Raw genomic sequence first — 17,310 nt, 5'->3', positions numbered from 1 at the left:
CTGGCTGAAGCTCAGAGCTTCTAGTGGGCTTCTGTGTCTGGCCCTGAGAGCTTCTTGATTATATTCTGTACACTGAGCATACATCAATCATTATATCACTAGGAAACCATTATTTGTTGTAGGATAAAATCAATGCTAAACCAGATTTAACCACTATCTCCTCAATTTCACTTACTTAGCACCTTGTAAGAATCCTAACAAAGGTGAATAATGTTTACTAAATCTGGAAGTATATATTGGGAATCAGCTTGTGAAAGGTTTGGTTTTAAATGCTTAACTGACTTAATTTACATGGCTAGACAACCCCGGTTTTTTTTTTTCAAAGGAACATTAAATAGCTACTTTTCATAGACCCCTACTTTGGAAGAGTTAAGTGGGCCAATGGAGAGGAATGCTAAATTTACCCATACCTCTTCTTGGAACCTGGCTATGCAAAACATAGCAATCAATTCCTCTTCCAGCCAATAACTTTCCTTTCTTCACCTTTCTATACCTCTCTTCAAAGAGGTGTAGTCATTTTAATGTAAATACAAATAAAGGTGAAAAGAGGATCAAGAAATGATAGAGATTAGATGCTTCTGGGCTACACAGAAGTCTGACATATGTACTGAATTAATATTTTCTTCAAGAATAGTCCAAAAAGTGCTGAACATGGGGAAGATTCCAAAACAGCACAGAAAAAGAAAGACTATATTTAGACTTGAAAATGACTACTAACCAGAATGGGAATCATTTTAAAATTAGCTGTCTCTGTGTAATCAGATAAACAAATAGAGCAAATTGATAGCAAATTAAATGATAAAGATGAGAATATATTTCTTATACTGTTCTAATCCAATCTACTAAAGCTATTGACTAAAAAGTAAGATTAGAGAAAATTCAAAACATTGACTCTGATTATCATCATTTTTTCTTAAGAGAAATTTAACTGATTAAAAAAGTTGCCCACGATACAAGAGCTCAAAAGCTTTTCCAGCAAGCACTTAATGTTCTTGCCAAGTGGAACTTATAAAATCCAAACCCAAAACCAATTAAGAATATAAAGTCAAAGGCAAAATATTACAAGGAAGGGTGATAATGAGACTATAACTAGTGTCCAAAAAGCAACTTAGACTATTGGAAATAGAAATCCGCTTGCTATAAGCCAGATAATCTTGAAAGCATTATAGATATAACTGGAAGAAGAATGACTAATAAACATGAAAAGGGAAAAATTTCCAGCATTTCTTTAGTAGTCTGTTTACATTGTCAGTGCTACTGGACCCACCACACTTCACAGGATTACAAGTTTATAGACCTGGAAGATATCTTAAAAATCATTTTACTGAGTTTGACCTTCTCAAAACATCCCCAATCAAAAAGCATTTATTAATCGCTTACCATGTGTCAGGAATTGTGCTAGATACTGAGGATATAAAGACAGAATGGAAACAATCCCTTCCCTTAAGGAGTTTTTCATTCTGTTATCAGCAGAGATGAATACAAGCAACTTGAGGGCTGGGGTTGCACCAGCAGATAAGGAAGTGAAAAGACTTCATATAGAAGATGGGTTTTGAGCAGCATTTTGAAGGCAGCTGTGAGGATATAAAGAAAAAAAGAAATAGCCTTTGCCCTTAAAAGAGCTTACATTCTAAGGGGAAATAATATGTACCTAAAATTGTGGATGTGGATGTGTGGTAATTATATGTAACATACATAGAGCAGCTACAAGATAACCTTAGAGACCTGGATGTGGAGACCTGTCTGCAAAAAGAAATGAAATCTGAAGAAGAGGGAGTTAAAGAGACCATTCTGGACCTCGAGGATAGATAGCCTGCCAAAAAACACTTCCAAAAGATGGAAGTAAATAACAATATGACTGAAGTATGGGAGTGATGTGTGAGAAGATCAGGAAGATGGAAAAGGAAAAAAGTTTCAAAGAGCATTAAATGACAGTTGCCACCGTGGAGATCTCCATGATCCTTTTATCAGAATCAAGTCAGGCCAAAAAAAAAAAAAAAAAAAAAAGCAGTATGAACAGCTAGCTTTTGCTACAAGGAATAACAAGCTGATAGTTGTTGAAAGTACAGCACAAGTTCCCAAATGCATTCCAGGTTGTGAGTTTGTTTTTGTTTTTATTAAAACATGCTTTATTAAAAATAGCAAATCCATTCTTCACATTTTATTGCTAATGGCTGTTCCATAACTAACTGAATGATATGTAGATTGTCTGTAACTGAAGTTTAGCTGTCAAAACACACCTCTATGCATTGCTAATTTAGGAGTCAAAATTAAAGTATCCATCAGTGTTATAGAGGAAGTCCTATAAGAATTACATAGAAGAAGGCTTCCATATAGTGTGAAGTTGCCAGATGCTCTTGTTGGAGGGTGACATGATTTAAATGAAGCTCTATGAAGTTGCAGGACTTCTTCAGGAAGATCAGCAGCCATTCAAAAAAATTTAGCCTGCCCATTTACATAAGAAACACAAATAAATAAAGAATGTCCTACTTATGACATGCATTGGAAGAATCTCTTGAGTGAGTCCATCAATACCTGTGTTTGTGAATCAGCGTAGATGAGTACTGACTGAGGTACCAAAGTGAATATGAATAAGAGAATGTGGCAGATTGAACTGGGATATTTGCTAATTGTTTTCAGTGGAGTCACTAACTAGGACTTGACCCAAGGAAGTGAGTTGTATGTTCACATCACTTTGACCTAGGGATTAATCAATAAACATTTATTTAATAACTTGTATATGGAGAGTGCTCTGCCGGAGAGATTAAAAATTTAACTAAAACCCCAGAGTTCCATTTTGGGGAATGTGTTTTCAAGAACTCAAAAACCTAATAATATCCCAGAAATAGTAAGTTCAAGATAAACTATAATATAGCAATTGAAAATAATGAATATTTAAATAATTCATTCTCAGTATACTATTAGACAGTTTTGGAAATATTAGCTATAACAAGGCAAGAAAAAAGAAACAAATATAGACAAAAAAGAGGTATAAATAACATGATATATTAAGGTAATTCAATAACTTCATTAAAATTACAAGATTGAAGCTTTAGTAAAAAGGGAAATAAAACAAAACCCATACCAATTACATTTTATTTCTTTAATGATAATAAAAACATGAGAAATTAAGAAAAATAATTATTAGTGGTGACAATTATGATCACAAAATATCACACTAAAGACAAATATAAAATTACTTGTAGAAATGAAGTAAGAAGTATAAAATTGTAAAGAAGTCACAAAAGTCGCAGATTAGCAGAATTGGGAAGGACCTCAGAGCTTTCTCCAGACTAGAGGCCCCTCTGAGAGGGTCAGTGTGACTTTGCTTGGAAGTGTTTTGTGTGTGGACACAAGGCCTACCGAACCATTTCCTCTGAAGGCTTCTCTGTAGCATCACCCTAGGTTCCCAGCTCCTCCTTCTGGTCAGGAACACTTGTGTCTGACCTGTCTTAGGCACGAGCCTTTGGGAACCTGAGGATGGTTCCTGTGGTTTGCCCTCTACCCTCCTCCCTGGCACCTGCTTCACAAAATCAGCATCTAGTTCATTTGGCCAATGGCCATGCAATGATTCCCTGGGGGAGGGAAGGGGTGCCCGCACCTGTTTCTGTCAACCAAGGGAAAGCTGGGCTCACAGATAAGCCTCTCAGGCCCTCCTGCCCTTTCCGTGGCCCGTTACCTTACAGCCATTCTGTCCTCTCTGTCTCCACACACACACATCCTGATACTGCCTCAAGAACCCTAACTCCACACTCCCTCAGCTTATTTCTCACACCCTTATCATCTTACCTCATCTGTCCCCCCCCAGAGACGCTCATACCCTCTCTCACAAAGACAGCACTTCCAGGTTCATGAGCTCTGAAATTCCCTCATGTGACTTCCAGGACCTCAACCCCATTTCTCCCCAGACCATCACTAATGCTCTTTCCCCCTCTGCTGAACCAGACCAATCTGCACTGTCTTCCACACATGCTGCTTAAGGAAGGTGGGGAAAATCACGTAACAGTCCTGATTGCATTGATGTTACCTAATATAAACTAGGCCCTTAAACCTCCTTAATTGACTCACTGTCTCACGTAGGCCTCACTGCAGGAGACATTCCGACTGTTTGATCTCTTTTCAATCCCATCCTCTCAGCTGAACTTGTTTCATATTTTACTGAAAACAATTGAGGCTGCTCTTAGTGAAGTCCCTCATCTCCTCTTCGATGCTTTCTATCACTATCTCCTTCTTCCCTCTTATCTCACACGACGAGATGACCTTTCTCCTTGCAAAGCAAACACCTATACATCCATCAGTGATCTTGTTCCACCTGTCTTCTCCAGCAGATTTCCACTCACTTAATCTTTGGTCTCCTACCTACAAATATGCCCATGTCACCCCTCTCAGAAAAAACTCACTTGATCTCTCCATCCCCACTGTCATCCTATATCTCTTATACCCTTTATGGCTAAAATCCTTGAGAAGGTCATCTCTCATACATATCTCCCCTTTCCTCTCAAATTTCTTAATGCCTTACAGTCCAGTTTCTACCTTATCATTCCACTGAAAGAGCTCTGTCCAAAAGCATCAGCAGTTCTTAAAAGCCAAATCCAGTGGCTTCTCAATCTTCATCTTTTTTGACCTCTCTGGCATTGATGTGGGGAATGGTTCTTTCCTCTTTGATATGCTCTTCAGTTTAGGTTTGGGGAACACTAGTGCTTCTTAATTCTGCTTATCTGACTCCACAGAACAAACCATAGAAACAATAATTTCATTAAAGATTTTCATTGAAGACAAAGTACTAAAATTTCTGGGATTGTAGCCAAAGTAGTACTTAGGGAAATTTGTATAAATCTAAATGCTTATCTTAATAAAAGATAAAAAGTATATCAATGAATTGATCATGAAACTAAAGAACAAAAACAACAACAACAACAACAAAACCTAGAAAAAAAAATTTAGATCCCCAATTAAATATCAAAATCAAAGGAGAAATTAATAAAACTAAAACCAAAATTTTTAAAAATTGAAATAATAAAATGAGATAGAGGTTTTATGACAAATAAAATAGACCCTTGCTAAATTTGACTATCTGTCTGATCCCTTCTCAGTCTCCTTTGCTGTATTTTCATCTAGTGTCTGATTTGAGTGTCCTCTAAGGCTCTGTCCTGGACCTTCTTCTCTTCTCACTCTGTACTATCTTACTATTTATTAATTTTGTCAGTTCTCTAGGCTTACAATGTAGGTGTCATCTTCAAGTGTCACCCCCTCCCCAGATCCAATCTGTTGTTAAGGCCTCTTGGTTTTATCTTTGTAACCTCTTTACTCTATTCTCTCTCCTCCCCCCATCAACATTCTGGTGCAGACCCCTTACTAGTCACCTCATGGCTAGACCACTGCAGTAGCCTATTGGTGGGCTTGCCTGTCTCAAGTCTCTCCCATTTAAGTTTTTGTCCCTTTTCCTCTCAGCAGCTAAAGTAACTTTCCTAAAGTGTAGGTTCAACCATGTCACCCTTTTCTTCTGATCTTTGCTCAGTAAATTCCATTGATTCCCTGTTATCTCAAAGATAAAATAGAAGATTCTCTAAATTAAGAGCATTCCATAACCTACTTCCCTACTTCCAGTCTTCTTATATCTTATCCCCACTTCCCCCAGATTCTCTGATCCAGGAACAGTGGTCTCCTGGCTGTTCCTGGAACAAGATGCTCCATCTCTCAATTGTATTTTTTCTAGCTGTCTCTCATACTTGGAATGTTCTTCCTCCTCATCTCTGCATCCTGATTTTCTTGGCTTCTTCCAAATCCCAGCTAAAATGTTGTGTAGAGGTAGGAAATTATTATTCAACAAAGAAAGAATAAATATGGACAAAATTGTTGGCATTTATTAGATGATAAAAAAGTTTTTACATGACAAAAAATGTATAATAAAAAAGAAGAAAAGATTTAGGGAAAGAACATTGTGACAAATATTTCTTTTTCTTTTTTCACCCCCAAATTATTTTATTTAAAGAAATAGAATAAGAAAAAAGAAAAACAGAAAAGGAATACAAAACAAAATAAAACAAAAGAGAACATTGTCATGTGCCCAACAGAACATCAGAGAGGATTCACAATATATAACAACCAATACCAGTTCAAGAAAATACATCTATTAGTAGAAGAAATTATGTTTGTGAATGTCCACCTTTTCTTTATTGCCTTATAAATTGTTCTTTTGTTCTCTGCTGCACACCTTATTTACTATTTTTTCTCCTTCAGTCACCACCTCCAAGCAGGCTATTGTTCAGAAAGGATATATTTATATATACATATGTAGATATATACATACACATACATAGTCACACACACACACACACACACACACACACACACCTTTCCCATCCTTGCTGACCCTTTACTTTAATTCTGCTCCTAGCTTGCCTTGCTTAACCTCCTCCTATCCATGGATCTCTCCCTTGTCTTTTCCCCTCACCCTTTGCTTCCCTATTCCTTCTCCCTTATTCTTTATAGATTTTGGAGAGTTCTATACACTTCATGGTATATATGTAAAGTTGCCTATTTAGCCTATTTACCTCATTTCCGATGTTAATAGATTTTCAGAACTGCAAGCCCTTCCCCCCTCCAATGTTTCTGTGTCTATTCTTTCTCTGCACCTCATTTGTATGACATAATCACTATTTTTATCCTAACTCTGCCCAATCTTTCTTTTGAATTGTCATATTGTTGGTGTCAATCTTAAACATATGCTATTCATATGTTCATATTCATTTCCCATGTTAAAAAACAAACAATTTATCCATGTTAAGTTCTTTGAAATTGATCTTTGATATTATATATTAACTTTTCTATTAAGTTCAGGTTTAATTGATTTTAATTAGTCCTGAAAACCTGCAAATTCATTGAATGCCCATTTTTTTCTCATCCAATATTGTAGATAATTTTGCAATATTTTTGGCTACAGGCCTAGTTCTTTTGATTGTCAGTAGATATGATTCCAGGACCTGCAATTCTTTATTGTGGCTGCTGATAAATCCTGTACAATTCTAGTTGTAGCTCCAGTGTATTTGAATTGTTTTTTCTTATTTCTTGCAAAATGTTCTCTTTTGATCTGGGGGTTTTGAGTTTTGGCAATAATGTTCCTATGTGTTTTCCACAAATGATCTCATTGAGGTGGTGATAGGTGAATTTTTTCTATTTCTGCTTTCTCTTCTCATTTTATCACTCTAGGACAATTTTCTTAGATTAATTCTTGCATTATTGTGTCAAGGTCATTTTTTTTGTCATAATTTTCAGGCAGTCCAATTATTCTTATATTTTCTCGGCTTGATCTGTTCTTCACATCTGTCATTTTTCTTATATGATGTTTCACATTCCATTTCTATTTTCTCATTCTTTATAATCTCTTTTGTTATTTCTTGGTCTCTCATAGCTTCACTGGCTTTTCCTTGCCAAATTCTAATTTTCAAAGCATTATTTTTATTTTGAGACACTGTATCTTCTTTTCTAGTTGGTTAACTTTTTCATAATTTCTTTTTTCTTGGATTTTTTTTCAAGTTTTTCTCAATATCTCTCATTTGATTTTTAAATTCTTTTTTCATTTCTTCTATGAATTCTCTATGGGCAGAGACTCATTTTACATTACTCTTTGGGGTAGAAGCTTTTTTTAATGTCTTCCTCTGAAGATGAACTCCAATATTCCCTATTCCCATAGTGTATTTCTGTGGTGGAGTTTTTTTTTCTTTGCAGTTCTTTTTTTTTTAAATAAGAGGTTAATTAATAACCTCTAATAAATAAGATATTAGTATAAGCACCTCTAATCGTGGAGTAGGAGGGTGCCTCAAGCTTCTCTTCAACTCTCCCCTCTCTCCAGGATCCCCAAACCAAGGGCTGTCCCCTCCTGCAGGTGACCACAGCCAGCAGCATCCCTGCCTCCTTGCCTCTGCATTCACAGAGTGTCGGTTCCTTCTTGCCCAGGGCCATTTCTCATTTGGGCCTGGAGTTTCCAATCAGCTGAGGTTCCCTCAGTCTTCCCAGATTCAGACCTTGACTTCACAAACAGTCTGGGAAGTGAGAATCTCTGTGGTTCCTATTGAGGCTGCAGCCACACCCAGCTACCCCAGGAGTCCCCATTAGGTGTTTTTGTGGAGCTAGCCCAAAGGTGTTTACACCTCACAGGGATCTTCTTGGGTTGTAATTAGAGGACTCCAGTTCTACCTCAAGTATTCTTAATTTTTCTAAAGTCTATGTTTGTCCTGAGGTGCAAATTTACTCTATTTAATTAGTGCAGAAATCAGAAGGGCTTGAAATTTACCAACTCCACTATCTCCCCAGAATCCTCCTGACAAATATTTCCGATAAAAGATTTGGCAGAAAAAATTCTATATGGCAGTTATACAAATTTATAAGAGTAGGAGCCATTCCCCAAGAGGTATGTGGTCAAAATATGTGAATAGACATATAATAAAAGAAAGATAATAACCACATTTTAAAAAAAATTTCAACTGGTCTAACAAGAGAAACATAAATTAATACTACCCAGATACCACCTCTTTTCCATCAAATTAGCAAAGATGGCTAATGATAATAAATCAGTGCTAATGTGATTGGAAAAAACAGCTACACTAACCCTGCTGATTGAGCTGTGATTTATGTAATGTTTTTGGAAAGCAATATATAATTTATGCAGTAACAGCTACAAATTGTTTGTATTTCTTTGTCTCAGTGAGTACATTTCTAATTGTAAGGATATTGTTGACAGTGGTAAAATATTTGTACAAAAATATTCTTAACAGCACTTTACAAAAAACTAGAAATAACTTTTATCGAACAATTGAGGAATGGCTGGAAATGGAACATTATTGTGCCATAAGAAATAACAAATATGCAGAGTAAAAAGAAATGTGGAAAGATTTACATGATATGATGTGAAGTAGAATAACAATATACACACAAATTCAAGTTTCTGTAAATAACAGTAGTAACAGCAACAAAACATAGAAAAATTAGAAGGAACAATGAAATAATTGTTTTGTTACTGCTTGGTAAAAATCAATCTATTTTAAATCAAATTGTAAATAATGGAAACATGATTTCATGTATAGTCTTTTTGTATTTGAATATCATTTATTATTAAAAGAAAAAGATATATGAACTATATAGTATAGAAATATTTGTGTTAAATGATGAAATAAATGAAAATTAATAGAAAAAACCTGAGTATGAAAAAGCACCTCTGCATTAATTATAACCATGAAAATCACTTTCTGTTGTTGAGCTTCATTTGTGTTCAATCCTTTTTGACCCTATTTGGGGTCTTTTCTTGGCAGAGATCCTGGAGTAGTCTACCATTTCCTTCTTTAGATCATTTTACAGATGAGGAACTGAGCAAATAGGGTTAAGGGACTTGCCCAGAGTCACACAACCAATACATACCTGATAATAGTCTTGAACTCAGGAAAGTGAGTCTTCCTGACTCCAAGCCTAGCACTGTATCCATGCCATTATCTAAATGCCTCATGTCAATCAACAAGAAGTATTAAAGGAGTTTCACTGATATGAATCGTTTTAAGTTTTTTTTTTTAGTGTAAAGTATCTGAAATTCTTATTTTTTAAATTAGCTTTAAAAGATATTACAACATAAATTATCATAAGTGTCAAATGAGTGGTATGAGTAATAACTGTAATAGTAACTCAGAATAAGAAGAGATCACAAGTTCGGAGAGTTAGGAAAAGTACAAAAGATTTAAGTTTCCTAGAGTCCCATGACAGTATTATATTATAAGACAGTATTATTTATTGAAGATTTCACAGTGAATTTGTATTTGCTCCTACTTTCTCCCCCAGGTTTGGTATAAGAGGTAAGAAGTTTCCGTTTTCACTTTCCTCTGGACATAAAGATGCTTCTGTCTCCAAATCTCCAAGCCTGTATTCTGTGGAAAGAGAAGATGAAGAAGAGGGTGTGATTGTCTCAGAAGGAATAATAGAAGAATATCTAGCATTTGATACTACAGACAAGTGGGTTTTTAACTTTAGCTATTTACTTCTTTCTTTTCAACAAGATGTTGTGGTCTGTGTGTAATTTGTTGTTTGAATTTAGTGACTGATGTGAATTATAATTATCTTGATTTCATGTTTTTTAAAATTTCCCATTGTTTCTTTAGCTTCCAAAACTAGTTTAATATTTTTCCTTGGACCAATCCTCATTACTCATCCTGCACTGTATTTATTTGTGTATTCTTTATACATTTGCACCCCTACCCAAAATTCCTGATCTCGGAGTCAGAAGTGTACCTCAGGACCATCTAGTTGAGCCCATAGTGAACAAGAATCCTCTCTGAGTATTCTGAATCTTCCAGCTTTTGCTTAAAGACTTCCAGTGAAAAGCAACCCACTACCATCTCAGACAATGCATTTCACTTTGGGCTAGCTCTCAACTGGAGGTTTTTCCATATAGCAAATCTAAATTTTCCTTTTTGCAAACAAAATTTTGTCTTTCCTCATCTCCATGTTTGAGCATCCTTTCTGTCTCCTGGTTTCCTTTTTCTTCTATCCCTGCCAGAAATTCAGTCCCCTATTGTTATAGACTAGCTAACCCAGACTCCCCACTGATTCTCTACAACCAGGTTTTTTTTCCTCAAGAAAAGGAGGGAAGGATTCCTTTTCTTCCCCTTGCTCCTTTCATCTTCTCTTAGTCTCTTAGTTCATTTCACTTCTTTGGACTGTGAGTCATAACTAATATTTCACCCATTCTTTCTTATACTTCTCCAGATTTTTACTTCTTAATAGCAACTGGATTTCTAATTGGTAGGATTTAGAGAGCATAGGGGATATTTTATTTATTTGTTTCACTGAAAGATGAGTTTTCCTTAAATCATAAAACTCAGCCTAAATTATACTGCCTCCTTTTTTCTTTGCCTCTTCAGCGTCCAGCAAGTAGGATTTAAAAGGTTTTGTTAAAATTGAAATGACCTCTGGGAGAGGGGGCAGGGGGAAGGAGGGGAAAAATTGGAACAAAAGGTTTGGCAATTGTCAATGCTATAAAATTACCCATGCATATAACTTCTAAATAAAAAGCTATAATAATTTAGAAAAAAAAAAGAATATCAACCAAAAAAAAAAGATCTCTCAAACAGATAAGAAGTTATTCATATGAGGAATTATCAGGTTACTAGAACTCAATAAATACAAGAGACAATAAGACATACTAGAATAAAATAAATAAATAAAATTGAAATGACCATACATCATAAGAATCACTAATACCATTATATAAGCATCAGATTAACACCATCATAAGTTGCAATTTATAGCAATATTAAAATACTATTCAAATGTGTTTAGCCTTGCCATTGTCCACCTAGCGTAATCACCCACTCACTCACAATTTTAAAAAGATCTCACTGGGTAAAATCACTTAGTACCTGCAGGGGAAAGAGAAGAAACAAGTAATAAAAATGTAGTCTTCATTTTTGTTCAGTTGGTTTTGTTCAGAAGGCAGCTTGGCCTGTGCAGCTTAGAAAGTGGGGGGGGGGGATTGTGGTATAAATAAAATACCTCCCCCATCCAACCACTGACAGTGCATTGCACATGAATGTCTTGACTGCCTTCCTTTCTCTCCATCTATCTTAGGGAAGATAGGTCACATGGAAGAAAATTAGACCTGTCTTGTGAGAAAAAAAAACTGGGCTACCCTCCCATCGCCCCATTTCATTGCATGAAGGAGGATGTTCTTGCCTACGTGTTCGACAACGTGTGGAGCAAGGTGTTGGGCTGCATGGAGGAGCTGGTTCGGAGACACTGGGAGGGGTCGGCTTCAGGTAGGGACCCCAGACCCAGCTGGACACCCTCTTGTTGTCTGAGGGCAGACAGAGCTGGGCTGGGGCCTGGCAGGCGGCGGTCATGCTTGTTGTTGCTCATGCCCAATAGACATTCCTGCCAGCCTTAGCGCTGAGCTGCATCGGGTCAGCCCTTAGTGCAGTGTGAAGTGGCTCTGCTTCCCAGGACATTGTTGGACCTTGTCTCTGCCTCAGCCTCTCTGGGTCTGACATCCTGTTGATGTGAATTAGAGCCCTGAGGCAACAGTCCTTACATTATCTTCATCTTCAGATGGCATCCTCAAATACAATTTTGAAAAGCCACAAAATAGTCCTTATTTATTGATAGCAGGTGGTATGTTGCTGCTATTCTTTTTTTGAGCCATAAATCCAGTTTAGTGAGCAATTATTAACCACCCACTGCGGGCTAGTGTAGGGGGTGCAGGGAGAGCAGCTAGCCTGGAGGCTGCAGGCTCAAGCCCCACCTCTAACCCCTAGCTTCTCAGAGACTCAATGGGGGGGTCGCAGGTCTAAGCTTTTTGTGATCCTGAGCCCCATCTCTGTTCCTGCCCTCTGTACCAGAAATTGGGTCAGGGGCAAAGGAGGCAGACAGAACTCTATCCAGACCAAAGAAGCGTGTTCTGGTGGAGACGAGTGGGCCAGAATACCACGTGCCCAGAGAAAGGAATCTGTACAAACGAAACAAAGCAGGTGCCAGCTGCCTTCTTAGAGCACCACTGGCTCTAAGATTTATGAGAAAAATCATTCTGTTTGGCCTAAAGGTAGTCCTTCAGCCTCAGGTTTGTAGGGTTGGAAGCTACATTACCTGGTTGAGGAATAGTGTGCAAGGAAAAAGGATTCATTGGAGAATTTTAAAGATGAAAAGAAAGATAGAGAAGATAGGAAAGGATTATCTACTGCTGTATATCAGCATGAGACCACAGGTCTTCAGAAATAGGGAACACTAATATTTTGATACTGAAGGGGAAGCAGAAGGAATTTCTTTTTGTCTTGGTTGTTTAATGAGATAGAGTGAAATGTTCCAAGATGTTAGATCTAGAAGACTTGCACTTGATTTCTCTCTTTAAGGTTTTAGTAACTGGGGATAGTTGAATCTCTAAAAGAGAAATCAGCTTTTAATTTGCTTTTTGTTAATCCTGCTATCACTGATATAAACCAGTTTGTTTAGAGTACTAAAATGATAACACCAATAGATAGAACTCAATAAATGTTTGATACATTGATGCTTCTGATTTCCATGGAGATTACCTAGCCATACTTGGTTCAAGGACCACAGATTATGCTCCTTTCCCAGGCAGCTATTCTACAATCTTAAATCCATCAAGTATTTATGAAATGCCTATGGACAAGATACTCTGATAAGCTCTGCCCTCCAAAAACTTACACTGCACTACAGACAAAGGTCATTGATCATGGGAGTCTAAAAGAAAGGATGCCCTGGTGTTGGCAAATCCGATGGTAGTGCTCAGATATGTTGTCTTTTTATATCAAAGGTGGGAAACCTATTGTCTGCCAAGGGCCATTGGGATATTTATAACATCATTTGGGAGCCATACAAAATTCTCAACTTAAAAGCGGTGGGAGGTTGCTGTGCCTAGCTTTCAGCTCATCATTAGCTGTGATTGCCTCAGAAGGGCCAGACCAAATGATTTTGCAGGCCTTATATGTCCCTCAGGCAGGACATTCCCCACTCTGTTTTATATGAAGGCTAACACACTTTCATTATGTAAAATGATACTGGTAATTTTATATGGAAAAAAGTATAGGAACTCATGTTTAGGAATTTTTAAAATAGATAGTAGAATCCACTATTCCTTAAACATTTCCCTATGAGTCTTTTAATTGCAGAGATAAAAATATTTTTTCCTGAGAAAGCTTAAGCTTGATTTCTTGCATTCTACTTAACCAACATACATTTGGGGAGAAATCATTTAAAGGTAATTTATTTGCTACTTATAGCAAAACCATGTCTGCTAACATTTTCTCTTTACCCTCAAAGACTTAGTCTAAATATAACTGAGAAAAGATAGTTGATAAAATGACACCAGTTTGAAAAGGCACATTGTTATGACTCATAAATGAACAAGATTTGCCTTTGTTCTTTTGTGTAGATGATGAGAGCAATGCTTTGACAATAAGATCTGATTCTGGAAGCCCATGTATGCCATATGAACCTCAGCCATTGGTGTTACCTCGAGTGCCACAGTCTAAGATGCTCTCCATCACGTCAAATCCAGTAAGCTTACGAAGCTAGTTTCTTGGGTAGCCTGATAGTGATAATGTTAAGTTTTTCTCTTTGTCAAATTTCCTTCTTGGTCAGTATGATCCAGAGAAAAATCTCTACTATGTTCATTAATTCATGATAGAAAATATATTTTGTAATAATAATGTGGATCACAATATGGTATTTTCACTTTTTTGTTATTGTTTGTTTTCTTTTTCTTTCTTATTTTTTTCCTTTCTGATCTGATTTTTCTTGTGCATGATAAATGTGGAAATATGTATAGAAGAAATGTACATGTTTAATATGTATTGGATTACTTGCTGTCTGGGGAAAGGAGTGGGGGAAAAGGAAGGAGAAAAATTTGAAACCCAAGGTTTTGCAAGGGTATATGTTGAAAACTGTCTTTGCATATATTTTGAAAATAAAGCATTATTTTAAAAAATTTATACAGAACAAAAATACGTAAAAATAACATGAACAAAATTTTCATAGTTTTAATTTAGCTAAATGATGAAATTCTGACCACAGAGAAGTTTGTTATAACTCTCAGTCAAGCCTTTTGAACAGGCGACCAAGCATTATATTTTTTAGAATAATCTCTGTTACATTATCCAAATTTTATGAAGGATGTTTAATTTTCCTCTTGTTTCACATATCATGATTCTGAAATAATAGTAGTCTTGAGAATTGTCTTGGGTTTTTCTTTCTGTTCCCTTTTTCCTGCTCCTCCTTTTTTCACCATTTATCCTTTTTTCCTTTTCCCTTTTCTTTCTGCCTTCCTTATATTGATCTTTTTTTGGATGCACAGAGCTCACAGTCCAGACCTAATAGGCAAGTCAAAAAATTAGAGAAATTTATAGTAGCGAAAAAAGATGGTCATCTATTTGTGATTAGTGACTTGTTTATCCTCATTCATAAGCTCATGTTTCAAGAAGCTGTTTATTGACTCCGAAAAGAGGTCATTCCAGCTTTTGAATTGAAACTTAGACAATCTTAACTCACTTGAGCTTTCTTCTAGACAAAATCTGATAGTATATATGAGTTCCTCAACTCATACTTTTTCTGTAATATAATGACATAGTTTTTTAACATTTCTTTAATCTAAAATATTTACAGAGGTTGGGTCTGTAAAGAGAGAGACTCTCATCACCAAACAAATAGCTATATATAACAAACTTAGTCGAACATGAGCCTTAATAATAATGTTCCTAATCCTATTTATCACATCAAGAAACCTTCTAGGCTGAAAGTATATATTTTTCACATGAGATATCCCTAAAAAATAAATAAATAAAAGATTCTGTGGCAGTTGGCATAAGGAGGATCCTGATCTTCACACTGAAAGGGGACTGACTGAGCAAGAACCAGGGGCCAATTATGGACTAACCTGAGATCACTCAAGCGAGGCTTCAGTAAAGTACAGGTTAAATTTAAAAAAACATATCCATTCACAGTGCCTCTTGAGCTGTGTTGTAAATCAAACTGCATCCAAGTTTGTTGAATTGATAGAATAATAGGTACAAAGTCATAGATTATGCAGTGACTGAATATAAAGACAGAGCAGGACTAAATGAGCAAGTTTATTTCATTTATGGTAGTTGCTTATTTTATTTGCACTTTTTCTTTGTATGATTTATTATACTTAATTAGACAAAGTTTATTCTCTTCCTGAATAGGATGTCCTTTGCCTGGGCTAGACATAGAAACCTAGAAAGAACACAGTCCCAATCTAGGATTGAGGCTAGGAGCAATTCACCAACATACTGCAGACATCAGCAAGCTTCCAAGAAGCATATCGGGAGAATGTTCCCTTACCCCACACCCCATTTTGTACCCCCTCTTACCTATAAAAGCTCTTTGTTTTCACTGTCAAATGAATACTTGAAAGATCAAAAAAAAAAACAAACAAGAGTTCTCTAGAGCCGAATAAACAGTAATGTGGGGTTTTGTTTTTTGATTTTGACTTGTAGATGAGTCTCTGTCATTCATCCAGTGGCAGTCACCAGCCAAATGTGAATGGTTTGTTGGTTCATGGGATGCCCTTACAGCCAAGAAATCTCTCTTTGATGGACAAACTCATGTAAGAAAGGTTTTTTTTCTTTCCTCTTTTTTAAAAAAAAAAATGTAAGCCCTGGACTTTGTAGATTTTTGTACATCACCAAACCCTTCATCCTAATATGAGTTCCTAGTTGGCACTCTTGGAATAGTTATATTGAATTGTAGGCTCCCTGCTGAAAAGAACTAGTAGTATAACATATGCCTTTCACATTGAGCTAGTCAGAGGCATTCTGACTAAGACTTTTTAAAGGTATGATTCCATTACAAAAATTTCAGGTGTGTTGGCAGGCCAGTGGGGAGATATTTTTAGGTGGATGAATTTTTTTGATGATGGTCATCACGTTGCATGTAGGGCCAAATAAGATTGGCTCTGATGACAAATAAACAGCTTACTTTTTCCAGTTACTTTTGCTTGTATCTCAAATTATAGCACACTCTTAAGGAAAGATTAATTTATCTGAGATGGGAAAACATTATTCCTTGGGATTAGATTGTTTATTAAAAGTTTAAAGTTTTTTCTTTGAGCATATTATACAAATCAAGACTTTTATCTTGTGACTTATTTCCATGTACCCTTTGAATTTGTTTTGAGTCGTATTTTAAATTTTTCATTTTTTATGTGGTTATTAGAGATTTAGATGACAAACTACTTATGAGACCTGGATCTAGTACCATCCTTTCTAACCGAAATTGGCCAAATCGCACACTGGAGCTCAGTTCTTCTTCTCTATTATATACGGTGCAATCTGCCAGGAGGCGCAACCCGCCACCACGTACCCTTCATCCAATTGGCACGGGTCATTCACGCTCAGGGACTCCGAGACCCATGGATGAAATCATCAGAGGAACACGACTGTAGGTTTCATAATTATATGCTAAAGTGAGAGAGCTCTGATAAATCTAAAGAAAAGTTAATTTTATGTAGGAAACCTAAGATGGAGAAAAAAAGGAGAAAAAAAACCCAGATTCTTATAATTTGGTTCTGTTAGATTAAATTGAACACAGAATGAATAATAGGAGGAAAGATTTTAATGTGAAATGGTCCATGCCTAAGAAGTTGATTCAAATGTAGCTATAGAATTGACCAAGAATAACTTTTCTGAGGAAGAGGTTTTCTGAAGAAGAGGAAGAGGAAGAATAATAAACAAGCGGGAATGAGAAATGATGTTTAGTTCAAGATGAGGGCAAAGTCTTTATGAAAATGAAAAGAAT

The 17,310-nt window shown here is 36.3% G+C and overlaps 1 protein-coding gene across 4 annotated transcripts in view; it reads left to right on the top strand.

Annotated features, from left to right (window-relative positions):
* FAM149B1 (family with sequence similarity 149 member B1) overlaps positions 1-17,310 on the top strand; it is a 45,852-nt gene that overhangs the window by 17,650 nt on the left and 10,892 nt on the right. For all 4 annotated transcript variants that reach the window (XM_051982163.1, XM_051982162.1, XM_051982161.1 and 1 more), the window contains exons 6-10: positions 9,826-9,996; positions 11,611-11,798; positions 13,928-14,052; positions 16,011-16,120; positions 16,729-16,953. In XM_051982163.1, coding sequence (XP_051838123.1) covers positions 9,826-9,996; positions 11,611-11,798; positions 13,928-14,052; positions 16,011-16,120; positions 16,729-16,953 — 819 coding nt within the window. The remainder of the gene's footprint in view (positions 1-9,825; positions 9,997-11,610; positions 11,799-13,927; positions 14,053-16,010; positions 16,121-16,728; positions 16,954-17,310) is intronic.

Source organism: Antechinus flavipes, chromosome 2, assembly GCF_016432865.1.
Source record: "Antechinus flavipes isolate AdamAnt ecotype Samford, QLD, Australia chromosome 2, AdamAnt_v2, whole genome shotgun sequence".
In the NCBI taxonomy this organism is placed as follows: domain Eukaryota; kingdom Metazoa; phylum Chordata; class Mammalia; order Dasyuromorphia; family Dasyuridae; genus Antechinus; species Antechinus flavipes.
Note: the sequence above shows the minus strand (reverse complement) of the source record. Positions and strands in the feature narration are given on the sequence as shown.